The sequence below is a fragment of the Symphodus melops genome (genome assembly GCF_947650265.1).
Source record: "Symphodus melops genome assembly, chromosome: 21".
Classification (NCBI taxonomy): domain Eukaryota; kingdom Metazoa; phylum Chordata; class Actinopteri; order Labriformes; family Labridae; genus Symphodus; species Symphodus melops.
Window position 1 is genome coordinate 6,030,852 of NC_136711.1, and position 26,999 is coordinate 6,057,850.

At 41.2% G+C, this 26,999-nt stretch overlaps 2 protein-coding genes across 2 annotated transcripts; one reads left to right on the top strand and one right to left on the bottom strand.

The window, feature by feature from the left end:
* The first annotated feature begins 8 nt into the window (after window positions 1-8).
* unk (unk zinc finger) lies at window positions 9-11,972 on the top strand. The gene is made up of 15 exons (XM_079372676.1): window positions 9-469; window positions 937-1,146; window positions 2,001-2,177; window positions 2,310-2,440; window positions 4,178-4,313; window positions 4,396-4,513; window positions 4,600-4,684; window positions 5,406-5,716; window positions 6,500-6,565; window positions 6,664-6,847; window positions 6,935-7,036; window positions 7,148-7,333; window positions 7,421-7,602; window positions 7,726-7,986; window positions 8,871-11,972. The coding sequence occupies exons 1-15, from the start codon at window positions 312-314 to the stop codon at window positions 9,024-9,026; spliced, it is 2,463 nt and encodes an 820-aa protein (XP_079228802.1). The 5' UTR covers window positions 9-311; the 3' UTR covers window positions 9,027-11,972.
* unc13d (unc-13 homolog D (C. elegans)) lies at window positions 11,584-26,917 on the bottom strand. Its single transcript, XM_079372673.1, has 32 exons — window positions 26,687-26,917; window positions 26,523-26,579; window positions 26,331-26,438; window positions 26,174-26,233; window positions 25,948-26,014; window positions 24,263-24,443; window positions 24,134-24,178; window positions 23,972-24,043; window positions 23,820-23,889; window positions 23,624-23,728; window positions 22,647-22,739; window positions 22,461-22,561; window positions 22,146-22,263; window positions 19,543-19,664; window positions 19,359-19,449; window positions 19,222-19,278; window positions 19,029-19,126; window positions 18,264-18,315; window positions 18,039-18,169; window positions 16,375-16,492; window positions 16,134-16,286; window positions 15,941-16,036; window positions 15,639-15,845; window positions 15,464-15,538; window positions 15,293-15,372; window positions 15,059-15,173; window positions 14,078-14,149; window positions 13,881-13,964; window positions 13,667-13,787; window positions 13,453-13,576; window positions 13,145-13,365; window positions 11,584-12,103 (listed from the first exon to the last, which is right to left on the bottom strand). The coding sequence occupies exons 3-32, from the start codon at window positions 26,391-26,393 to the stop codon at window positions 11,988-11,990; spliced, it is 3,108 nt and encodes a 1,035-aa protein (XP_079228799.1). The 5' UTR covers window positions 26,394-26,438; window positions 26,523-26,579; window positions 26,687-26,917; the 3' UTR covers window positions 11,584-11,987.
* Between the last annotated feature and the right edge of the window lie 82 nt (window positions 26,918-26,999).

The window sequence follows — 26,999 nt, forward strand, 5'->3', positions numbered from 1 at the left end:
CCGAACAAATGCGTCAATATTGACTAAATTCATAATCTTTCTAAATGTAAGCTTTATACGAATTAAGTGTGTATCAAGTGAGAAGAAAATATAACATCACAGTGCATGAGATAAGCACACACGATTTATATGATTTTCAAAATCCTTCGCTAGGACTACATATCCCAGAGTTCCTTGTTGTCCCGAGTAACTTTGTCTAGTACTTCCTGCTACCTTGCGCAAGCTCACATCGTTGTAGAATGCGGATTTCGAAGCTAATAAGGATAGCTAGCTAGTAAGCTAAAAACAACGTTCTGGTTGTTAGGCTTTAAATGGATAAAATGTCCAAAACACACCCACAAGCCCCGATATCTTCGGTAGCGACGACAACCGGGGGCACCTCCTCGTCCTCCCCGTCTTCTCCCGCCGGGGGCTCGACATCACCCGCAACCGTTTTGAACGTGCAGCCAGAGAAACCTCAACATTACACGTACGTAGCTACTTAGCTGTATTAGCTAGCTAAGTGTACACAGCCTCACGTGTAGTTAAATATATTAAAGCTCAGCTCAGTTATATTTGGAAACCTTAAAATTATAAATCACAAAGTTTTCTCGTAAGTAATTGAAGCGAGCATATTCAGCGATAAGGATATCGTGTCTGATCAAAGAGGCCTTACGTTAGTAGATGTAAGCTATAGCTTAAAGCTTTGTTTGTAGTTCATTATAGTACAAGTTATTTGTTTGTGTTTATAACTAGGTGCTGCATTCACGTACGTTAGTCAACTGGAGTGAAATATATGCTTATTTTAGAAGTACAGTAAGATAGATCAGTTAGAAGACCCGTTTGAATAAGGATAATATTTGCTTAATGATTTAATTTAACCATATTGCCAGTGTAAGAAACGGTGCAGGACAATAACATGTTTTTGATTCCATCTTGTTTGTTTCCCTCTCTCAGATATCTGAAAGAATTCAGAACAGAGCAGTGCCCCCTGTTTGTCCAGCATAAATGTACACAACACAGGCCCTTTTCCTGTTTCCACTGGCACTTCCTGAATCAACGACGCCGCAGACCCATCCGCAGACGGGATGGGACCTTCAACTACAGCCCAGATGTTTACTGTACCAAATATGATGAGGGAACAGGCACCTGTCCTGATGGAGACGAGTGAGTGTAACTGAGAGTTCGGTCTTGTACAGGACTTTTTCATCGGTCATAGTCAGGACATAGTAGGGACATCTGTTGAAGTCAAGAAAACACTGCACACTGTATCGGGGAAGATCATGCTTGGGATTGATGTTCAGAGTCTATGAAAAGTCCACACTGTTTCGCTCTTTGTGCATGAAGATGTAACTTTCATAGTCCAAGACTTGGTTTCATTTTGGAAAAAAAAAACAATAAGTCATTTATTCCCCTATAAGTAGTTAAATCCTGTTACTTGAGCTTTTAGAGCCTTTGCATCTAAATCCTGAATTGCTCCAGTTAAGTACTAGAACACATACATCTCAAAGGACTTTTTTTTCAGTTGGGTCAAAGTAAGATTAGCAGTGAATGAGGATCCACCCAATGCAAATCAAGGTTAACACCTGGGAAGAAAAGTGTCTGATGGACTTTCTCTTAAAAGTAAGCATTAGCACCTGAACATGGCCCGTCTGTGGATCGCTTGCAGACTGAGATGTGTCTCTTTGTGAATCGCAGACAATCACATAGGGATGTAAATGTGATGGGTGGCAGCTGATTCAGGGATAAGTGGGATGTTTAGGACAGATGCTAATGTCCAATGTGAGCATTTCAAACAATTTTACTTGAGCTCTGGCTTCAACAGGACGTCATTTGATCATGTGATCAGTTCTTTCAGTAATACAACAAATAACCTTCAGGCTTTAATAAAGGAAGGGGCTGACTGAGACATCTTTTTTTATTTTGTGGTTGTGTGTGTGTGTGTGTGTGTGTGTGTGTAGGGGGAGGCAATTTTGTCAATGTGTTTTCATCAATGTTCATTATGTTTGTTTGTGCTCTAGATGCCCATTTCTACATCGGACAGCAGGTGACACAGAGCGCAGATACCACCTCCGCTACTATAAGACGGGCTCATGTATCCATGAAACAGATGCAAAAGGCCACTGCAGCAAAAACGGCTCCCACTGTGCCTTTGCACACGGGTCACATGACCTTCGCAGCCCTGTTTATGATATCAGGTGCGAAAATGACTAAATTTGAAGAAGTAACAAGTCCACCTTTGACTTCATATACCTCTCTGTGTATTTCTGCTCTACTGGGGTAGAAATTGTTTTGACTAATTGTGTCTCTTTTTTAATAACATTTTACAGAGAAGTGCAGGTAATGGAGTCTCAGGGGGGCCCTGGAGCCACAGAAGGAGGAGGGGGAGATGGACAGTCAGGGCAGGCAGCAAGTACAGCCCTCATAGAGAAGATCCTCAGTGAAGAGCCACGCTGGCAAGGTAAGTCTAGATTTTAGGACTTCAGCAGCAACGTGAGACATGTTTCATGATTCAGGATGTGCAGAGGTGTAAAATCACTGCTCAACAACAACAAAAAAAACACAGGTTAATACTCTGAGACAGGATTAACAAGTGAGGATGATTGTCACAGAGGCAGCTTTTCTCAAATGTCTTTATTAGGTAATAAACTACATCTCAGCATACTTTAAATAACACAAGGAGATAGTATTCACAGTTCATTATAGTATATACTTGTGGAGTACACTGAGGTGACAGATGTTTCTAAACGTGGATCTTTGTGTGTTTTTTTTTCTCTCACTGTGAACAAGTTCAATGATAAACCCTCCAATCAGAATTTTTCACCGTGATGGTTAAACGTGACATCAGCGATGGTTGTTTATCCACATCATGTCATCAATCTGTGTGTTATGTTAAAGCACACACCATGTGTGTTGACTGTTGGCTCTAGCTGGTAGCAAGGCTAGCAGCGGCGTCGCATGCAGAGTCCTGTTGGTCTGCTCCGGCTGATAAATGTGGAATACTTTAATCCAATCCGATCCAACTTTATTTAATTAAGCACTTTAAAACAACCGCAACTGACCAAAGTGCTGTACAATGAATTAACAAAGTTTAAATACACAATACACACAATAATTTAAAAGGCATACAAAAAAAACATGACTCATGGTATGCTGTAAAAAGAAATAAAATACATAAAATAAATAAAATCATCATCTTACTCAAAGTGTGTCAAAGGCCAGGGAGAGGAGAGATGGGTTTTAAGACGTGACTTAAAAACAGACGGGGAAGAGGCCTGTTTAAGGGGCTGAGGCAGATCGTTCCATAGTTTTGGAGCTGCAACTACTTCAGTGCTCCTTTCCCACATTCACTCCACATCTAAAAAAGACGTGCAGCCTTTGTCTGAGTGGCCTTATCAAATCAACTCACCCTTCACTTTATTCAAACATTTTCCTTCCATCCCTTTGGTAAAATGTCTGTGTGAAGTTTGGGTGAACCGGGTGCAGCATGCAGCATTGTTGTCATCATCGTTGATGTTGTGCTGTAGTTTTACTTCTTGCCTCAGTCGTCTGTATTGTGTTTTCCTCCACTGGATTTTGTGTTTCAGAAAAACCTTTTTACACATGTAGATGATATTAATTCAATTCAATTAAAAAAAAAAAACGTTATTCAAGGACTTAACAATCCTGTTAAAATCCACATAAACAAAAGCTTGTTGTCTTCCTGAAGGGGGGAGACATTCCCCCCCTCACCCAGAGCAAACAGAGTATTTTAAACTATTTGAGTGGGCGTGTCGGATACGCTCAGTGTCTCACCATGCGTGAATTTTGAAGTCCAGAAAATTAGGACCTGAATGTCCTTAAATTGTCAGACAGCAGTGAGGAACTCACATGTGTAAGGGGTTTATGTTGTATGATTTAGTGCTTCTCATGTTCTGAGTAGTTGGTTCATGTTTGTAGCTCTTGTATAGGATTACCTTTGAGGCAATGCTGCTTGTTTTGATCTCGTAGAACAGATTTTGCCTCCATATTTTCTTTTTTTCTTGTTTTATGTATTATTTTTGAAATGCACTAAAACATCTTGTTTTTTGGTTCTGTGATCGCAGGGACTCCTGTGCCTTGTTCTTAAATATCTTGTTCTAGTGACTCATGGTCAGCCTTCACCATCTGCCGACCTCATTGTCTTCCCCTGTGTCTTCTACTGTCTTTTAATATGTAGAAAACAACTATGTGCTGTCCCACTACAAGACAGAGCTCTGTAAGAAACCGCCGCGTCTGTGTCGTCAGGGTTACGCCTGTCCTTACTACCACAACAGCAAAGACAGGAGGCGAAGCCCACACAAACACAAATACAGGTACCATATCACACACATCATGTGTTGTTTTTTTGCTCAGTTGTGGATGTGTTTAACATAGTTGTTGTTGTTGCTGCCACAGAGCGCTGCCATGTCCGGCTGTGAAACAGAGCGAAGAGTGGGGGGATCCCAGTAAATGTGAGGGAGCGGAGGGATGCCAGTATTGTCACACCAGAACAGAACAGCAGTTCCATCCAGAGGTTTGTCTGTTTGAGCCGAGACCTTTCAGAGTCCAGACCAGAAAATCCCAGGAGATTTATTTCAATTGTTCATTTTCATTTTACAGATCTACAAATCCACAAAGTGTAACGACATGCAGCAGTGTGGCAGCTGCCCCAGAGGGCCCTTCTGTGCCTTTGCTCATGTTGAAAGTAAGTCACAGCATCACATCTCTTAAGTCCCGTTTCCACACAGCAGTCCAGTACGGATCGGTACAGTTTGGTACGGTTTGGTTCGTTGAAGCCCGATCCCGTTTGTGTTTCCACAGCCAGCCATGCCCTATTTGGTAGGCTGATGCTGATAGCCGCTATGTAATAGCGTCATATGATAGCAGCTAACAGCTAACTACTAATAAATTCCACAAATGAGAAAAACGTGACACAAACAAAACCAATGCTGGAAGACATCCAGCAGTTCATCTACTCTGTCACTGACATGTGACTCTTTATCACAAGAACTCAATCAAGCTTTGTTTCAGAGAAGGCTGTGTGCCTCGAGGAGAAATACAGCCGTAAATGGTCAGCTGTGTTACAGTCAATGGTTTAAACACTGCAGAGTTTTGTTTGCTGATGTCACACGGGAAGTGAAGATTCTTTCGACCAATCAGCGGACTGCTGTGTTTAGCTCCACCTTTTTCGGTTGGGCTCGATATTCTTGGCACCCCAGCGGAAGGGTCCCATAAAGTGGGACAGTACGGATCGGTTATTTGGGAATCTTTCCCGGGATTAGTCTATGGAAACGCTGTTAAATGCGCGCCATACCGAGACGAACCGATCTGAACCGCTCGGTGGAAATGGGGCTTACACTCCTCTTAACAACCTCCTGAAGATTCATTCTGATTGAACACTGTATATTCTTACATGCTTCCCTCAGAGCCCTTTGTTCCAGAGGAGCCGTCATTCCCCACGCCAGGCTCTCCTCCATCCCCCAGACCTCCAGACCCTCTTCCTGCCCATGAAGCTTTGTCCAGCCCCAGCAGACACAGCATGGGACCAGGGCCCGGTTTGGGTGCAGTGTCAGACCCCTTCTCCCCGTCCGGAGGCTCCTGTGTTACGGAGCAAGGACTTCTTGGTAGCGTTTTATCTCTGTGTGAAGACATGAGCGGTGGTGGAGTGGAGCCTCTGTCTCCGTGGGCCGGAGAAGGAGGGTACTGCAGAGCGCCCGGCTTTGAAAGAGAAGATCAGGTAAGAAGGAGGGAACGGCACTGTGGTAATATTTTACAAACTTTCAAAAGAAACAAAAGAGGAATTAGAATGAAAGGCACGGCGATGTGGCAGATGATATGATCACTTTTCTTTTTCTCCCCGTGATCTATCGGAATTAAGATTGGACCTGATACTAGTCCTACTCAGACTGTTGTTTCAAGGCAGGATATTAACACCGCTGTGATGTTTCACCTTCAATTTGAGTGTCACAGAGGCACAGTGGGGGGGACAAAGTAACCCCCCCTCTGTGCCACCTACAGAGGTAGTAACTGTCTCAGCTTCCGCGACACCACACTAGGAATTCATAGACACTACAGCCCTGTTGAAGGGCTACAGTCAGAACAGTCACATGTTTAACCAGTGTGACCTCTCCGTACCGTACTCGGACACGGTACACTTCATGCACGAGGGTACACAACGCTGACAGCCTTCGTTATGGAGACATCCAGAGTTTTATGGCTGTGTCTGACTAACATGGCTCGAAATAAGTCACAAAGTAGCTGCCATGTTCCGTGTGTTCTCTGATGTGCAGATGCAGACTGGACTGCATTTTTTTTTTTTCTTCAGTCCGCCTGTTTGGGGGAATGGCACGGGGGCAATCGTGCTTGTGTGTGGCACGGTACAGATGGCCCGTGTGACCGCGCTCTTAGTCTACATTCTTGCTCCATGTGAACCCCACGTTGTTTTTTTTATAACAACTTCAAAAGCATTGCTTCTTGTTTTTTTCTTTTGTCAGCAACCTTTATTGTTTTGTGATTTCAGGCTAAGCAAAGGAGTTTTGCTCTTGAGCAACGAAACAGAGAATTTTCATCAACGCAAAGCAAACAGGTATAAATACAACACAAACCTGTTTCCAGAGCAGTCACGCACTCTTTTATACATCTAATTCTGCAAATACCATCTCCTACGTCCCCCCCCTCCTCCAGGACCTGTTAGTGTTTCTTCCTGTGGGCAGCCCATTGAGTCTGTCCTCCAGTATCCCCTCCAGCCTGGCTGCCACGCCGCCTAGCCCCGCCCCTCTCGGACTCCACGGATCCAGCATCTCGTCAGGCATGAATGCGAACGCCCTGCCCTTCTACCCCACCAGTGAGACTGTAGAGTCAGTGGTCGGTAAGTGAATAAAAATACTAAATCCACATTTTAAGCATCCATGGTGATTAAAATGTAACAAGTTTCCGCTGCTGTTTCTTGAAACAGAGTCAGCGTTGGATGATCTCGACCTGAATGATTTTGGCGTGTCAGCGTTGGAGAAGAGTTTGGAGAGCAGCTCTGCGCTCCCTGGTGTGGGAGCAGTTCTTGGTATTTTTTAAAGGACACAAAAATAAACGTACAAAATCCAACATGAACACATGTCCAGTAGATTTAGCAGGTAAACATTAATCTTTATTCTTTGTCTCTTTGTCTTTTAAGGAGGTAGCCAGTTTCAGAGTTCAGCGCCCGTCAACATCCCAGGATCCTTTAGCAGCTCTGCTCCTTTTAGCTCCCCTTCACCGTCCCCACCGATCAGGCCACAGGCTTCACCGTTCTTTTCTACTCACCTGCCTCAACCTGGTCAGTCAGAAAGCACCTTTTTGGGACCATCTCATAGCTCTTTAGGTTTGTGGAATTTCTTTTTCAAGTGGTTTATCACTGTGCTTATATGATCGTGTTCAAATGGTTTTTGGTTTTTTTTGTTCTTTGCAGGTCTGAATGGTATGAGCACAAATATCTGGGAGCATTTTCCATCAGGCCAGGGTTCCCCTGGTACACCCCCGACCCTGCTGCCCTCTGGTTCCTGTACGGAGTCTTCCAGGCTCAAACAGGAGCTGGAAGAAGCGCACAGGGCCCTGAAGCAGTGGGGTCACAGCTGGAGACACACAGCTCAGGTAGGCAGTGAGCGCTGTTGTGCACTCGTCTGTTTGAGGCAGTAGAGTGACCTGCATTGTCTTGTGCACATTCAGAGATTGAATTTCAGTTTTAAAACAATATTGTATTTCTGCCTCTTGTAGTCGTGGGCTGCGCTGAAAGCAGATGCAGAAGAGTCCCGTGCCCATGCAGCACGGTTAGCCATGGAAGCAGAGAGAGCACGGCAGGCGGAGGAGGAGGCGCAGAGACAGGCTGCTCTGCTGCAGGAGGCGCTGGAGAGCTTGAGGAGTGGAGACAATCCCCATCTAGCACTGCACCAACTGCAGCTACTACACAGACTGCCCTTGGAGTCGGTCCTCAGTTTGCAGGCTCAACTGTGTAGCTGTTTACATGCTGTGGAGCAGGTAATCCTACTGACACGTAACTGGCCCCAACGCTGTGTTTTCTATAGCCGCGTTTCCACACAACCATCTGGTCTGGATCAGATCAGTTCGGTTTGGATTGGTTCGGTAAAGCCTGATCCTGTTTGTGTTTCCACAGCCAACCGTGCCATATTTGGTAGGCGGCGTGTAAGTCTGATGCCGATAGCTACGTAATAGCGTCACATGATAGCAGCTAATGGCTAACAGCTACTCCGCTAATAAATTCAACAAAGGAGAAAAACGTGACACATTTAACAAATTTAACGCTGGAAGACATCCAGCAGTTCCTCTACTTTGACTACCATGGGGCTCTTTATTACAAAACACTATCAAGGAAAAAAACAATCATCTGTGTATTTAAATACGGCCGGGTTGTGTTTGCCACTGTTGCACAGGAAGTGATGATTCTTACAACCAATCAAAGCCCCACCTTTTAGATCGATATACTTTCCACCCTAACAGAAGGGTACCAAAAAGTAGGATGGTACAGATCGTTGGTTTGAGGATCTTTCACGGCTTTAGTCTATGGAAACGCCGCTAAATGTGTCCCGTGCCGAGATGAGCCGAAATGAACCGTTTGGTGGAAATGGGGATAAATGGAATTCATAGCATCTCTAAAATGAGCTCTGTAGCTAGGTGGAGGATTGCGTTGAGGATTGCATTGTATTCAACCCTTTATGAAAATTACTCAGGCTCAAACTACTAACTATTGGCCTTTTAAGGGGTCTGTTTTTTATTCAGTAGCACCCATGATAACATTCTTTTTGTGTTCAACTTTCTTGGCTTTAATTAGCATTTTTCCTTTGCACATTAAGTGATGTCCTTTTTCTGGGGGTTCTGAATGTTTCCCTGTCGTGTTTGTCTAGGTGGTTTACAGGAAACAGAGACAGTGCTGTGTGACGTGTGGAGAGCCGGGCTCAGTGTCCCTGTCCTGTGGTCACGGTCTACAGTGTGAGAGCTGCTCCACATCTACAGAGTGCCCACTTTGCCCCGAACAGACCCTGGAGCAGCCACTCTCTTGACCTTACTACCCAGTAGGACCACCACAGATTCCAGACCAGCCCCCCCGCGCCCCCCCTGATTCCGCAAATACCAGCCTTGGATCTCAAGCGCCGTTCAGAGTTGTGGCGAGGTCATTTTATAACGTGGTAACAACACTAGCACTGATCTGGTTTTGTATTTTTTAGATGCTGTTTACTGATGAGTCAGCAGTTTGATAAGAGACTAAATCTTAACGTGGAGTTTAGGATAAATAATTTTTTCCAGCATACAAATGACATTTTAAGATTTTGCTCTGGACCAGCAACACTGTTATTTACCCCGTATTCTCCATCGATGAAAATCATTGTTAAGATCCTATCTAACTATGTAACATTTACATCCACAGTTCTAAATAATGTTTCAAGCATTGGCTGATGGTAAGACCACGTGTTCCTGAAGTGTCATTTATCCATCTGTAAAGTTTCAGGTCAGACAGGGGTCAATCACAGTTTTGCACTTCTACCTATGAAAAGTATTGCACTATTCTTCACTGATCACGCACATAATCATGACACAGCTTGGAGATCCTTGAGCGACCTCATGGTCACACCTAGCTTTAACCGAAGTCCAATGTTAACCCATTGTGCAGCAGTATTAAACAGATGGGGATTCAGGTGAAGTCGTAGTCAGAAGAGGTGCATGTTGGGACGTATCGGAGGGTAGCTTAAAACAAACAAAGCTCCATTTTTTTAAACTGAATTTAAAGCAGGTACTTACAGATATGTTGAAACAGGCGCATAACAGAGGCAGTGTAAATTGTATTTGACGGCTGAGGATGACACCAGGTTGGATATGTGCAGGATTATGAACGGGAAAAAAAAGAACGATGAATGACTTTTTATAAGCAACAGTATAAACAGGTCAATGAAGACAAATCGCTTAGTGGGGTTTTCTGAGGTTTGAAAATGTCCGCGGTCTCCCTCCAGCAACAGAGGTCAAAGACTATTTGTTTTTTTTTCCAAGCTCTGGTTTCATATAAATGTCAGGTCTCTTCTCAGAAATCAAAACAATGACTCATGATCAACCAAAGAAACAACCATAGAGTATAAGCTATATGAATGCTGAAGAATAATGCAGATGTTTCATGAGAACACAGGTGAACGTGAAACAACAAGTTTCTCAGTAGCTGAGAAATGTGACGCTTGATGGCAGGGTGACGTAGTGTATCTATGCTCACACGTCCCACACTGATGTGATACCAGCAAAAATCTAACGTCAAGGAGGCCGGGTTTTCACAACAGCATCACAAAATGAAGTCCTGGGCACCTACAGTTTGGAAGTATCTTTGATCCGATAATGACAGTCTCCAGATTGTATAAATACATTGGCAACTTCTGGAAATGTGGCTCATGGACTTGTGATACAGTGTCTTCAGTTGTTCCTGAGTAAAGGGTTTAAACAAAGGTTGGAAATTTTAAATGTCAGCATAATGCAATTATGTCGAAGCAAGGCTTACAGTATTCAAGTAACAGGCTTTTTTATGAAGGGAAATGTTTCAGCTGTTGAAAAAAATACTGACATGCTCTTTGTCTCGCTCACGAACGAAACATTTGTTTATTATCGTTATTATTTTGAGGCTGCGAAGAGTTTTCCTTTCAGCCATTTCCTAAAAGGCTAACTCATTTAGCTGCAAACAAAACCTCGACTGAAAGGAAAGGTAACATGTTTGTTGTTTTAAAATCACTCTGTTCTCTGCTGCGTTTCTTTGATTTACCCGCCACCGTGACGGGCAAGTTGAGCAAAGTCACTCCAGAAAAACACCCGTATTTGGAAGCTGGTATCACCACACACACACACACACACACACACACACACACACACACACACACACACACACACACACACACACACACACAACATTACTTCTCAATTATTTCATAATCTTGTTCTTGTGAGTTTGAGTGCTCTCAATTTAGTTCATGGTTGCTTTTGGTGTGAGAAAAAAAGAAACCTAACATCTGTATTTTTTGCATAACTTTGGTAAATTAAAAAAACAAAAACAAACGCAAGGTATTGAAAAATATCACAAAAAACAAAATCATAGTACCATAAGTTATTGCTGTGTGATTTCTGGAAGAGGCGAAGGTCTTCAAACCTTCGAGATGGATAGATGACACAGCAGCTTGAACTTCTGTAACGGGTCTTACTGAAAACACTTATCTCCTAGTTTCATCGAGACAGTAAACCTGCGTTGCTACTACAGCCCACATGTGCCATCATGCCAGTCTGATGGGACTGGCAATAATTTTTTATTATTATTGCAAGAGGAATTAAAATGTTCAGTTACTGTTAATTAAAAACAGAAAGTATTTAAAATGAAGTAATTTTGTTCAAACGTGACAACAGATGGTCTCTGTTAAAGTTCTCAGGTTTTCTCTAATATTCTTCTACATTAACCGGAGGAGGAAAAAGGCATGTTAACACAATCAAAGCAAATGTGACTACACAAAGTTTACTTGTGTAGTCTTTAAAATTACTTTTTTTTACTTTTTTTTTCTCTTTATTTTCTGAAACACTTTTTCATGCTAACGCAAACACTTTTTTTTTGTTAAAACAAGCCCATTGTCTTTATTTGAAATCAATATGTGAAAGGTTTCTCTGCCATCATTTTTTTTTTTTTTTTTTTTACATAGTTGTAGTAGATTTCAACATTTCAGAGTGTCAGGACAATGTTAGGTGATGCCATACTCATCTCTTGCACTGATCAGACAGAACAGGAAGCAGACATACATGAAGGTGTACGAGGTTTAAATGTGAGAAGACAACGCGATCATGACCACTGTGATGGTCTTCGATCAACCCGTGCCCGGCATTCTGTACAAACAACTCATCCAACAACAGTGTTTCTCTCTGAGTGGTCTTTGTTTCTTTGTTGTTGTTTTTTTTTGGTACTGATCATTAAAGCAAATTGTATATTTTTGGAGGAAGACATTGTCTGTGTGTTACAGTTGTTGAATCCCCTCCTGGGACTGTTTCTCTCTCTGTCGTCTTTTCTTTACAAAGGCCTGTGTCTCTCGCTCGCTTTTCCTGGACTCCAGTAACCTCAGGATGCTGTCCTCTGAAAAAGTGCAAAGAGAAACAAGTTCACGATAAGCAGGACAGACCGATAAGGCTGCCAGCATTAACTAGTTAAGTACGATTAATTAAGGTCTACTAATGTACTAATGTATTCTTTTCTTTACTCTTAATAGCATGCTATATTGTCCCTTTCGGTGCACTGTAGATAAAACCTACCTGTAGTCACAATGATGAAAAAGAATGACATGGCATCTTTGAATCACTTTATGACATTGAACATTTAGCTTTAGCTTTGGATCTGTAACAAGTTCTTTTTCAGTTAATGTCTTAACCTTCGATCGAGCAGAAGATCCTTACTTTATTTCAAAATAAAAGCAGGGTTGAATATAAGCAGTGAGTAAAATCCTCTTGGCTTAAGATGTTACAAAAATTCAACAGAAAAGCCTTATAATGTTTCCATTTTTGAATGTGAAATCATGGAATAAGATAACGGATACAAGTGGCTGAAAGGAGTTTTCTCCCGAGCCACAACTCCTCTGCATCAATAGGAGCCAGTCGAGAAGGTTTAGCCTCCTGGATGCCTCTCTTTGGATGTTATCCAGACACTCCCAACTGGAATCATGCCCCACCCAGAGTTCACTGGAGGGATTATATATCCCATCTGATCTGGGAATGCCTGGGAACCCCCTGAGGAGCTGGGAAATGTGGCAGAGGGTAGTCTGAGTTGACTTACTGCACTTGCTTCCACCGTAACTCAACCTCGGATAAGCGGAAAAACATGGAGGGATGGAATCCCAATTTTCATGCGATTCAAAACGTGATTAATCGCAATTAAGTTTTTAAAATTTAGTGAATGATCGCGGTTACACATTTTAATATATTTTATTTATTTTAATTTTTGTTTTGTGTAAAATCACATTAAGCAATTATTAATTCACACATCCTGGGACAGATAGTATTAAAATAAAGAAGTACTGCAAAAAGTGAAATAGAAAGATAAGGAACCCCAAGCACGCATCATCTTGAATCAAATTAAAATCAGATCCTTATTTACAGATCTAAACCCACTGACAGATCATACCATTGGGTTTAGGATGCATCAGAGGAAGTCGCATCTGTCCAGGGGTGGCATCTGGCCGGGAGTCAAGTTGATCTCCTTCCTTTGCGCCAGCAACTCCTGGTATGTCCTCTAGCGCCAAGAAAGCCTCGCCTTCAAAGTCATCAGTACTTAAAGTGTCGTGGTCCAGAACAGTCACCACCAGGCAGGTCCCTGGAGTCTGGCACTGATCAATGGACACCAGACTGTGAAACCGAGGAGACAGAGATCAGCGACCAGAGCAAAGAGGATGGATAGCTATTGTATCATATCATAAAATACCAACAACTGACAAGTCAAAGGCCTCATCGAAAAGTGGATTGAGATCACAGCTCTTGATCTGAGTGCTCCGAAGCTCCACCTCAGGAAAAATGTGGGAGGGCTCGAGACAGAGCTGCACAAAGGGATCGCTTAGACCTGAAAAACAAAGTGTTGTCTTGTCATGTTGTTTGCTGCTATACATACTGTATATACTGCGTGCAGCTGTGTTGTCCTGTATGGTTTTACCGTTGGAGTCCATTGGTAGGAGGTTGACTGCATTTAACACCTCAACTCGGAGTCTTTGGTCCGATCTCCTGTATGAAGCTAGGAGAGTGACAGCACCGTATTTTTCTCCACTGTACTCATTCTGTTGTGCAAAAATAAAAAAAGAAGAAGGTTTGAGCAGAAAGTGTGTCGAAAGCGTAAGCTGAGGGTCGTTTATTGATTCCGCCTGTCTCACCTGCTCTCGTATTTTCCTCTTAAAAAACTTATTTACAAGCTGCTGGCTGCTCAGAGAGTTGTTGGTAAGGTGACCTTTGAGAGTCTGAAAACACACGTGACAAAGAAGAGATATATCCAATCTTTACATTTTAGTGGAAGTGAATGTGTAAAACTCAATGAAGTGAATGCCTTACATTGTGGTATGTCGGTACTCACCTTGTATTCTTCAGAGTGGAGTGTATTCAGAGTGAGCCCGTTCCCCTCAGCATGGAAGCACTGCTCCAAGCACTGACATTAACAGAAGAGGAAAACAGATGCATCAGAAGGCTGTGTATTACAGTGGTCTTTTCTACTTCAAATGTGCGGACATGATTTTTCTGCACCTTGCTCTGATGAACGTGGCAGATCCCTCACAAAAACGATTTGTGGTTAAAGCTTCTGTGAGAAACTTTCCCTCCTCTACGGACAAAGCAGTTCCTCTTAATGCTTCACTAAGCTTCTCCTGTACATGTGCAGCAGGGTTTTTAAATCACAAAATCTCACTCTGCTGTCTATTAGCAGTCAGTAACTTCACCCAATGGTACCTTTTCTGCTATTATTAATGTTAAAGTCTGTTTTGATCTGCAAATGGTAAATGCTTTTTTAATTTTTTATTTTTTTTTATTTTGAAATACTTAAATCATTATTGAGGGAAATTCGGGTTTACACTGCTCCATTTTTATTTTATACATGCTTCTCACACACAGGCCTGAATCACACACATGCACAAACAGGACCTGTGGACATGCATTGGTAGAGAGATGTCAAAGTGGGGCTGCTTTGCTATGCAGGGAGCGCACCAGAGCAGTTTTGGGGTTCGGTGTCTTGCTCAAGGGCACCTCTGCAGTGCTGGAGAAGTGAACCTGGCACCTCTCCAGCTATACCAGAATGGTTCCCAACCCAAGCTTCTGCCTAATGGAATCAAAACATTGTTTCTGCAGCGTTAAGTTAATCTCCTCATCTGACCCCTACTGTGCGGCAGCTGTTTCAAGTTTTAACATGTTCTGTAAAGAAATACTCAATAATAATAATGATAATCATTTGTCGCTCACATAGAGACATCAGTATGTGTTTTATAACCAGTTTAAAACTCATCAGGGGAGCTTTAACTTCAAAACGTTCCAGTAGTCAAGATAAATCAACAGCATGAGGACTGACCTGCAGTGTATACAGCAGTCTCTGGCAGTACACCATGAGTCCTTCCTGCTGAGGATGCTTTGTAGCCACCTGGTAGAGGCTCTTCACTGAGTTTTCCCACAAAGGTGTCAAGAGACTGGTTAGAGAAAAACACAAAATAAGATGTGGATAACATTCTGAATAAGAAATAAAAACTGATATCTGAATTTTCAAAAAAGCCAAGGAAGGGAGGAATTTTGTAATCAAGCCTGTTACCTGTTGAAGTTCTCTTGAACTAGGTTTTCGTTCATATACTCGAGCTCTTGCTCCAGGTAGCGCATCAAAGGAGCTGCGGCCTAAAAGAGAGAAAAAGGTGGATATCAAGCAAACTTAGAGGAAGAGGCGTCTTGCATTTATGTAAAGACAGTAATGAAGGTGACGACGTACATCCTCTGTGGACTTGGAGGGGATTCTCCGCCTGGTTGCCATGCTTCTGACATGAGTTTCAATGTCTGTGTTTAACTGAGGAGTCATGCAGAAGATAAATAGAGTAAAGACATCAACGTTTTTTTTAGAATTGAAAAGGACTTACAGGTTTTGAAATGTCAAAAATGTTAAAAACCTTTTTTCCCAGAGTGTTTAATGCAGATCGGATCTCTTTGCTGAGGAGGTCCTGGGCTTGCTGAAGCTGTGAGGGCAGAGTGTTGTGGAACTGGCTTTCTCCGATGACGTTTTGGGTTCGATCTCGAAGTCCTGCCCAGTTTAACTGTGTAGGCAGTTTAGTCAGCACTGACCGCAAGTGCTCGAGGTCATTGACCACCACACACAACTACAGCGAGGGGACACAGAGTTTAGAAGAACGGTTTTAGAAGCTGAAACATTTTGTTGTGAAGCCTTTTTCCTTTTTTTCAGGGATAACACTACCATGTTGATGGCGCTGCCGGGGTCCGAGGTGTCAGACAGCGTCCTCACCCTCTGCTTGAGGATTTGACAGTAGGTCACCACAATCTTACACACATCCTGAAACACAAGGAAAGTGAAAACAGAGCACAGACAATGACTAACATTCTCACAGGATGGCAGTTAATTGGAAACATTTCAGCACAGGCTGCTTTACCTCTGTAAGTTTAACCATGAGCATGAAGGCCTCCTCCGGGTCCAGCCAGGATAACTGTTCCCACAGCTGGCAGATAGGCTGGATACACGCCACCAAGTCCACTGCAGAGGAACTGTGTTTTATGGGCACAGCACCAGACTGCAAGGGCTGTAGCTGAGAGGGGAGTTTCAAATAAATCATGTACTGCACTGCCTGTGCATGAAAGTAAATGTTAGAATAAAGCGTCTAACGAGAGAGTTACCTGGTCTACCTGTACAGCCCTCTCCACCCTGTCCTGAGTTGTGCTAAACGCCTGATTCAGCCAGTACGGGAGAGCCTCCCTGAAGCCCTCTTGAAAGTTTGTCAGCTCAAGTAATCCCCTGAAAAAAAACAGTACAAACTCCTCAAACATCATAACTACTCCCACAATATCCAAAAGTAAATTCTTATCAATGTAGGCTGTAAGAAAAAGTTTCACTGAAGTCGTATAATGTGGAGAAATAGTTTTATAGCTCCCTACAAATATTACCATTTAAATATGAAAATACCTCTAAAAGTCGTGATGCTCAAATTTTTGAAATGATATATCGTAATAATTTCAGCTATTTAAGACCATGCACACACTCCATCCTAATAACTCAGTATCAGTTAAAGTATTGACTTTCATGAGTGCACATGCATTACCGACTATTGTAATGTTAATAAACCAGAGAAGATAGTTCAGCAATCCGAAACTTGTGAAATAATAAGGAAAAAGCATTAAAAACTCAAATTAAGGCTCAAACTGATTAAATAGTTAAGTTAATGTGAGCAATTTAAACCAGAAGCTTAAAGCAGTGCATTAACACTTCTTAAATGAATAACCTCAGCAGCTCTGTGTGGTGGAATTTCTGTAATGACTTCATTAAATGTGTAATGTTAATTCACTGTTTGTGATGTCAGTCAGACCTGATACAGTTCAGCTTTGTCTAGAAATCCAGAACAGATTAGAGAGTCTCGACAGGTTTTCCTGATATCTGCAGGGCTGTTTGGGAATGCTCCTAGACATCACAGATTAGTCGAGGTGGGTCAATGTGACACGACCCTGATAATGATAATATCTTTCTGAATATATGCAAAGCCTTTGTTAGAGTCTGGGAGTTATGTTTTTAGCAGGACTCTGAACCACAAGAGTGATGTTGAATCATGTCTTCTCATGTAGGCCTACTCATCTGATGTATAAACTTTCATTAATGTAAAGCATCTGAGTCCAAGGAGTCTTATTGTGTGAAGTCTTGATAATTTCCTCAGCACTCTGAGTTTTAAAGTTTATAATGACTGAGTTTTGACCCACCTTAACATTGTTAATAAATATCAAATAACTTTATGACATAGTATTTTATGCAGTATTACATAAACAACTTCAAAAAGTTGACCTCGACTTTAACAAAGACTGTTAACAAAGGGAAGGATTTGAGTTTCCCTCTACTGGCCATTGTAAATAATGCAGGTTTTATGTGGTTCTGTGGTGACAAACTTTTATCACAGAAGATGTGGTTGAATGTTCAACATCAGGAGATATTTTTGGAATGTTTTCTCGAGATTTCCACTCATTGAACCCGATATTTCGGGATTACACTGTTTTTCGGACGTTTTCTGGAGATCACGGGAAAACCAAGATTGTTATTCCCAGATAACAAGATCAATCAAGCAATGACTTCCAAAAAACAATAAAATTGACTTTATGTCATGGGTAATACAATAAAAAGTATGGATTTACAATATGTCTGCTTAGTGGTTCTGTAATCAATGGTTTAAATGAAAGCACTGAGGATATAGAGGGTTGCTTTGATGCCATGGCGCTAACTAAAAGTTGTAATGACAGCTGGAAGACCATCATTGCTTGGAATGACTGCTTTAGAGTATGTTGTGAGGGTGACTTCGAACCTTTTCTGTAGGAAAGCCTTGTCTTTGTGGATGGATTGCAGGCTCAGGTAAACAGGGAAGAGACTGTTGGCGAGAGCCTGCTCCATCTGACCCTCAATCATGGACAAGGTTTCCCTCACCTCCTTTGCAAGCTTTTGAGGAGAGAAGAGGATTAAAAGGAGAGAAAATAAAGTAAACATGAGAAAAACATAGGGCTGATTTATTACCGTTGTTAATGCAACTTACCAAGGAGTCAAACTTCTTATAGACAACAGTGAACACATCCACTTGAACGGCACTGCAATCATTAACAAATAAGGAAACAAATCAGTGAAATCCATGGTTCTTATTTTTAAAGAGGACATATTATGAAAAATCCACTTTTACAGAGTTTTTGAACATTTACTTGTGTAACCTGAGTGTCTATTGAGCCATTTGAAATAAATCCATCCAGTCCTTTGTTTGTGGTCTGCATAAGTCTTAGCACACACAGAAAAATGCTGAATTTCAAATTTTCACAGTTTGTGACATCACAAGTTGGATTCTGGAAAGAAAATTCCCTCCCCTCCCCTCCCCTGGTATCTCCACCTCCAGCCTAGAGCAAAACTTTTGCGCAGGTCTGCGCAATTTCTTATTCTTACTACAGAGTAGTGATTGCAATTATTCATCGCATTTAAAGAGACACACACACCAAAACGGAGCGTTCTGAGAGAGCTGGTTTCTACAGGGTCACAAACCTCCTCTGCTGCTTGATTTATGTTATATTTGCACCAAAGCACAGCACAGATGTTTCATCTAGACTACAGGGGACTTTTTGAAAAGGTTGATAAGGGAGATAATATGTCCTCTTTAAAATAAAATGTCTTTCTTTTAGTTTCTTAAGCAGCACACAATACTACCACCTTTGACCTGACAACCCTGAATGGAGCCATAATTTTTATAAATTACACCTAGTTACACCAGGGCACACATCAACACATACACTTCATCAGGCTCTTTGTTACGACTTACCTGACAAAGACTCTGTTCCACATATCTTTATTGTGTTTGATATCTTCTTGTACTTCCACAATCAACCTGGAGAGGGCGCTGACAATCTCTGACAGGTCCTGTATGTCAGCATGGTGAAAAAATGACATCACTTTGTTACTAGAAAGAAATATCCAAAACGGTATGAAGGCATTTGTGATGTGCTTGTGTTTACCTTAGTCATAGGCTGATGCAAACCCTTTTTAATGGTGAACCACTCCTGTGTTCCTGTCTGTTATAAATACATTTATATAATAAAATTAAAGACTTACGATATGCATAATGGTGGTAATAATCAGTATAACTACTGACCTGTATGGCATCACAGACTTCATCATGTAACTCAAAATGGGCTGGGTTTAGTTTTTGAAAGGCCTGAGTTTTACAGATCTGGACCAAGATTCTAAACAAATCACATTCATGTAATTCATTAACCTGGCATGCAATTGCAACAACAATAAAAGCAATTATATTGACATACATTACTCTGTTGTACCTGAGCAGTGTGTGTAGCTTTGGAGTAGCACTGGAAGTTGGAGGGAAGATGTCTCTGTATTTGGCCACCAGACACAATCCATACTGCAGGAAACCGTGAAGAGAGTCCCCAAGTTCCTGCTTCTGTAATGGGTGCAACACTTTTTATCAACATCACTGTAGGCTTAGAAAGGGGCGTGTCGAGAAGGGTGAACAAGAGTTGGCATTTGCCTCCCTAGAAATCCGAATACCACCCCAGGTATCATCCCAAAAATATAAATCCAACATACTTTAAGTAGCTATCTGTCTGGTCAGAGGTGGGATAAAACAATGGTCCTGGCTTTTGTTTCTTTTTTTTTTTTGCAATATGCTGCAAGTGGTTTTCCTTATATGTATGTAGCATATTATTTTGTGTTCTTCAAATCAGTCTTGGGTTACATATCTATAGATTAGTTTGGCAGCAGAAATGCCAAATAATTGAGATTGTTGTGTATGTGTGAGTGGACATTACACTCCAGGCCACCCCAGTCACAAAAGCTTGGACCCATAATCATTTTCTCAAGCGAAGTAACAGAGCTAAATGTTAGAGCTGGGACAAGGCAGATGACATGTAATGTAAAATAAATAATCTCATTAAAAATAAATCTATGTAAGGTTGGTTCGAAATATATAACACAGATCATAGTTCATTTGCTTTTAAAGGACAGTATTGGGAGAAGTATAAAACTAGAGGAACTGGATGTACAAAACACAATTAAAGTACAGTCGATTGTTAAATAGACTTGAGTTTATAGCATTTTTCTAGTCTACTAACTGCTCAAAATGCTTTTACACTACAAGTCCCACCCATCCTTTCACACACTGATGTCAGAGGTTATGATGTAGTGAATCTAGGAGTTCTCTTTGATCAGGATATGTCCTTTGATTCCTACATTAAACAAATTTCAAGGACAGCTTATTTTCACCTTCGTAATATCTCTAAGATCAGGCAGATCTTGTCGCAAAATGATGCTGAAAAACTAGTTCATGCATTTGTTACCTCCAGGTTGGATTAATGTAATTCTATTTTAGCAGGGTGCTATGGTAAATCTCTAAAGACCCTCCAACTTGTCCAAAACGCTGCTCGTGTTCTGACTAGAACTAGGAAAAGGGACCACATTACTCCTGTATTGGCTTCTCTCCACTGGCTCCCTATAAAATCTAGGATAGAATTTAACATCCTTCTTCTCACTTACAAAGCTCTAAACGGTCAGGCACCATCCTATCTGAAAGAGTTAATTGTACCATACTACCCATCGAGAACATTACGCTCCCAGACTGCAGGTCTGCTCATGGTACCTATAGTCTCTAAAAGTACTATGGGAGGTAGAGCCTTCAGTTATCAGGCACCGCTCCTTTGGAATCGTCTACCAGTCGGGGTCCGGGAGGCAGACACACAGATACTTTTAAGAATAGACTTAAAAGTTTTCTTTTTGATAAATCTTATAGTTAGGGCTAGCTTAGGTATAGACCAGCTCATAGTTATGCTGCTATAGGCCTAGACTACCAGGGGAACTGGCACCAGGATCTCTTCCTCTCTCCCTCTCTCTCTGTCTCTGTCTCTGTCTCTCTCTCTCTCTCTCTCTCTCTCTCTCTCTCTCTCTCTCTCTCTCTCTCTCTCTCTCTCTCTCTCTCTCTCTCTCTCTCTCTCTCTCTCAGCTTTCATATCTTATTACTGCTTGTCACTATCTTTATATTGAAGTTACTAACCTCTCCTTTTTCTGGGAGCTCCTGAGCTCTCTTAGATAGATAGATAGATAGATAGATAGATAAATAGATAGATAGATAGATAGATAGATAGATAGATAGATAGATAGATAGATAGATAGATAGATAGATAGATAGATAGATAGATAGATAGATAGATAGATAGATAGATAGATAGATAGATAGATAGATAGATAGATAGATAGATAGATAGATAGATAGATAGATAGATAGATAGATAGATAGATAGATAGATAGATACTTTATTGATCCCGAGGGAAATTCAAGCTTAGGTTCTTAGGTTCCTTGGGACTGTTGGTGAGGATGGCCTGCCCAAACAACCCCCCCCCCCATCCTATCCTATCCTATCCTTCTTTCTGCATCTTGTCCCATCTCCCCCATCCCATTTCAAGCCCAGCGCAGTTTAGCAGATGGCTGTTCCGTCATGAGCCCGGGTCTGCTGAAGATTTCTGCCTGTTAAAGGGAAGTTTTTTCTTGCCAAACTATGACGGATTAAGCAGGGCTCTTGTAATATAGCCATAAGTCAGGTCCTTTACCTGCTTTTGTAAACATAACAATGAGCATGGTCCTGTTACCTGCACTTTTGTTCATGTTAACAGACAAATAGTAAGGTCCTTTACCTGCTTTTTGTAAAGTGTCTCGAGATAACGCCTGTTATGTATTGACGCTATACAAATAAAGATTGATTGATTGATTGATAGTGTCCATCAATAACTAATCCCATTCGTACACATTTATATGCTGCTGACAAACTCTATTTAGGGATAAGTGTCTTGACCAAGGACACATGACACTTGACTCCACTGAACCACAGCTGTCCCATTAATCACATGTGTTCCTTCTTGAATTTTCTTATACCTGTTGGTATGGCAGCTCCTGTTGATGCCAGTGGTACTCTATACAGGTTAGCTGCTGCAACAGCAAAGACGAGTCCACCTCTAAACTCTGGTACAGCTTACTGTACGCCACCCACTTCCTGTTAGCGAGAGACACATGCACGAAATTAAAATCCAAGAGTAAATCGTGCACTGTTCAGATTTTAAATAGACAAATACCAGTGTATGCAAACCCCCCCCCCCCTCCAAAAAAAAAAAAAACCCTGCTCACTACTCTTATGTCTCCTGCTACACAGCAGTGTAATCTCATATAGGTATATTCTGACAGGGTGCTTACGCCAGGTCCTGAAGAAAAGGTGAAAGGTCATTCTGCGTTGCATAGAACTCTAGCAGAGTCTCAGCCTCGCCACATAGTTCCCCTTTCCACGGAGCTGAACTCTGAGAGAGACCAAACAAGATGGAGGAGTTAAAGGTTAAAGAAACATTTTGAAGACTTTAAATACGATTTAAAACAGTTCTTTACCTTCTGCTTGGAGATGTAAGCCTGAACAAACTGCTGCAGAATCCCACAGTAGTTGATGTAAGCACTACGACCAGCACTTAGCGTCCCGTCTCTCTGACACCCACAAATAAAAGAATCCAGATGTTAAAATGTGAGAAACAGAAACATAATGAAGAAACTGCTTTAATTATTCAAACATTTGCAGAAAGCACGATTAACTGGGGAATAAATGCCCCCCTAACAGTTGTTCCCTAGTAGATCCCTTAAAGGGATACTTCACCCATTTACATGCTTTGTATCATTAGAAACATGGTGGTAGTGTTGAATGGTTGTGAATCCAGTCCTCATTTTGCCCTGAGACGAGAAAAATACGTATTTCTTTACCTGGAAGTTTTCTTCATGTGATGCAATATGACGCTTTTTGCATCACATGAAGAAAACTTTCAAGCAAAGAAAAACACATTTTTCTCGTCTCAGGGCAAAATGAGGGCTGGATTCACAACCATTCAACACTACTACCATGTTTCTAATGATACAAAGCTTCATGTAAATGGGTGAAGTATCCCTTTAAGTATCAGAGTCTCACACTGTTAAACCTTGGGGAAGTCTGAGTCAATAAAAGCAGACCTCCATAAAACAGTGGGTTTAAAAATCTTCTTTCTGATAAAACAAATAGTTAGGGATGGTTCAGGTTTGCCAATGATCAGCTCCTTGTTGTGATGCTACAGGCTAAAAAAGTGATTAGGGACCTTGAGCTTTTTCGCCACCTTTTGACTCATATTTGTGCCAAATTCAAACCTTTCTCTTCTCTCTTTTGGTTTTTATTCATAAGATTATAAGAAATAGGACATTGCGCGATATGGGAGGGGTGAAGATATGCAGTCTCGTTGGAATCTTTCATTTGAATATTTTTTAAAATGCCCAACATTTCATATAGGCTATTCTGTTAATCTTATCGAGAGTTTATATGGTGTGAGACGATGGACAGGCTCTTTTACCGCTTTATGGATGAACTTGAGATTCAGGTGGCACTGCCCGCGATCAGGGTAAGTCTCCGTTCTGGGCTCCAGATTGTACCAGTTGTCTTCAGTACAGGGAAGATCCTAAATAAGATGTATCAGATGATAACAAGACTGGGATGACATTGTGGGTAAAAAGGTAAAATAGCAGCTATACAAAATATACACCTACTACCTGTAGTTTAATGACAATATTTCCCAAAAAGTCATCCGTGCCCTTCTCCTTTTTGGCCTCCTTGATCATCCTGAACAGGTAAAACAGGATTAACTTTAAATGCTTGGCTTGGTTAAACCGCTTGTATGTGAGTCCTTAAGAAAGCACAATACCTCCTTAAACTGTTGAAATTGGTTTTGATGTCCTCAAATTTCTGAGAAAGTGATACCTCTTCGTCCTTATCCCTGAAACAAAAATAGTGCTGTAGTGTAGTGCTGAAGAGGAAGATTTCCAAGCAGGTAAAGCAAAGCTCCAGCAAAGTTTTTCCTTCTCACCACATCTCCAAGTGAAAACTCGCACCAACGATGTCTTCAAACTCTCTAAACCCAAAAGAAAAACAGTTGTAAGTATCACATTTCAGCCTGGTTGGCATTGATTATAAAAGCACACATGTGAACTCTCACAGTATGAAGGTCTGGTTCCAGATAGGGTTCAGAGTCTGCTTCTTTATATCTGTTTGGTAGATTTTATCATCCGATACAGCGTCCTTGACAACAGATTTACAGGGCTTGGCTCTGGAACTGCGTGTTCGACTCTCCTTCTCGTCCTCTAGTATGGTCAGCAAGCAGTACGGGTCACTGAAACCTGCACAAAACACAAAAGATCAGCAATAGATAGCAGTCACAGAGTGCAATGACATTTTTGCATGTTATCAAAACTCAGAGACTGCAAAAGATCACGCCACAGAGAGGCAAATCAAAAATCACAGACGAAGTTGACATGACTTTAAAAGGGAAGAAAGCATGTCAATATGCGGGCAGAATGGAAACAAACCCAGTAATGAATCTTCTACTTGAGTTTTAGATTTTTCTCTCAGATTTATCTTTAGACTCACATATTATTGCTGACATTTTCACTGGCAATATGATACAGATATTGATGTTTGGGAGGGAAAAAAATCAGATACCGATAAATCGGCTGATCACTTTCTTAGAACTATGTTTGATCTGCAGAAACATATAAAGCTATATACATTTGGAAAAGATGTACAGTGTAATGATGGAAAGAAACTGTATGTATGTGGCACAGTTTGTATAGTTGTTGTCTGTTAGCTAGAAGGTCGAGGGTTCGACTTTTTGTTGCTCCTGTGACAACATGTTTGGTGTCGTCCTTGGGCTGGACACGTAACCCCAAATTGCTACCGCTGCTTTGTCGGCGGAGTACGAATGGAATTAGTTACTTCTGGTGGTCTCATAGCAACCAACTGCCATCAGTGAATGGGTAGATGTGACATGATGTAAAAGCGCTTTGAGTAGCCAAAAAACTAGAAATTCAGAAGAGATCACCCTACGTCACTGATCCTGCGATTGTGGCATGTGAACCAAATATGGTAACTTTGTCGATGTTTATTACAGCTAAACATGTTATAACAGAAATAAAGTTATGTTATGTCCCTGAATAACACTGTGAGGTTGAACTTTTGAATTTCAAAGTATTTCAATGAGTGCCCTGTAAAGGGTTTAATGGGACAGTAGTTTTCAAAGTAAGGCTCGAAGCGGGTCACCAATTAAAGGGTGCAAAGGGGGTCATGGAAACTTGGAGGGAAGAGGGGGGGAAATGGAACAGAAAAAATGTAATTATATCATCATATAGTCAACATTTTGATGTCTTTTTTTTTATTGTTATAGGCTACTGCATATCAAAAATGGGTGCTCTGTATATATGAAAATCATTCAATATTATGAAAAAACACAAAACAAAGCAATATTATAATATATATTCTAAAAAATAAAACAAAAGTTTCAGATTACATAATTTACATATCAAGCAATACTACAGTTCTGTTGGGTAGTGGGCCCACCAGAGAATACACCTTCATAGAGGCAAATAAGGTGGTGAACTAACACATCTGGAATGACCTACACAAACACAACAATGGACACCATGTTCCTCACACCTTCACACCACCTGGGACATTATATTAATAATGAAAGAGGGAGAAATGTCAGAAATGTAACTGTTATGATAACTGTTCATGCCCAGAGCCATAAATCAACAAACCAATCAAATGACATATTTAAATGAGCACCACATCACATCGCTGAAGAATACGAGCTTCATGGTCTGCAGAGGTAAAGCCAGAACTCACCAGTTACGTCTTTTCCCAGGATTTCCTTTGCTTCCTTTACTGTGGCCATCAGACAGTACACTGGTGGCTGTTAAAATAAGGCCATTATTTAGTTGTGCTGGTACTCAAACAGCAATTTTTTTCTAACTCAAATGAGTATAGAGGAGATCATTTTAGCCACTGGTAAACTACATGGTGGAAAATAAGATAAGAGAACTATAAATAGGTATGGTGTTTTTTTTCTCACCTCTGTGCTCTGTACTTTCTCACTCAGACTGTCATGCTCTGACTGTGTCATAGTGAAAGCCTTTAATCGATGGGAAAGAAAGCATAATAGAAAAACAATCTTAGTCATGCTCATTGTGGAGGTAGTGGCTGAGTTTTTGTGAAGCCGAGATGTTTACCTCCTTGATGTACTGGTGAAGCTGGTCATCTGTGTAAACCTCAGTTGATGTTGAGTAACCCATTTTATGAGTGATGGTGTACAGCAGCTCTTTGTACAGAGGCTTCAGCTTTAATCAGAAATGAAAAAGCGAGAGTTAAATTTGAAAACAAAATGAAAAAGAGGTGACATACAGTAACAATTAGGATGATACCTCATGCTCCTTGTGTTTCCGTGCTTTCTCTTCTGGGTTTTCATCTTCCTTTAAATCCTGACAGAGAAAAGCGATTTTGCTGATGGTTCTGTCTGAAGCATGTCGTAAATTAAAATAATCAGCCATTAGATTGAGGTATTCTAAGTTTACAGAGTGTCACTTACCCTCCTTTCTCGTACTCTCCTCGTCAACCCCAGTCTACGTCCATGGCCAGAAGAAAACTAACAGAGAGACACAAGAAAAAAAAGTCAACTGTAACAAAACACACTTCAGTACCAATATCAAGAATACTGTAAAATACAGTTTAGAAAAAAAGTATCACAATTTATTTTAATTATTTTATTAAAATGTATTTTGTCTCTTGCAGAGCCTTAATATTACGTAACAATGTATGCAACAATTGATTAAACATGCTCATCCAAACCAAAGAGGGCTAATGCTGAGCCACTTAAAACAAAGAGAAATACAAACCCACAC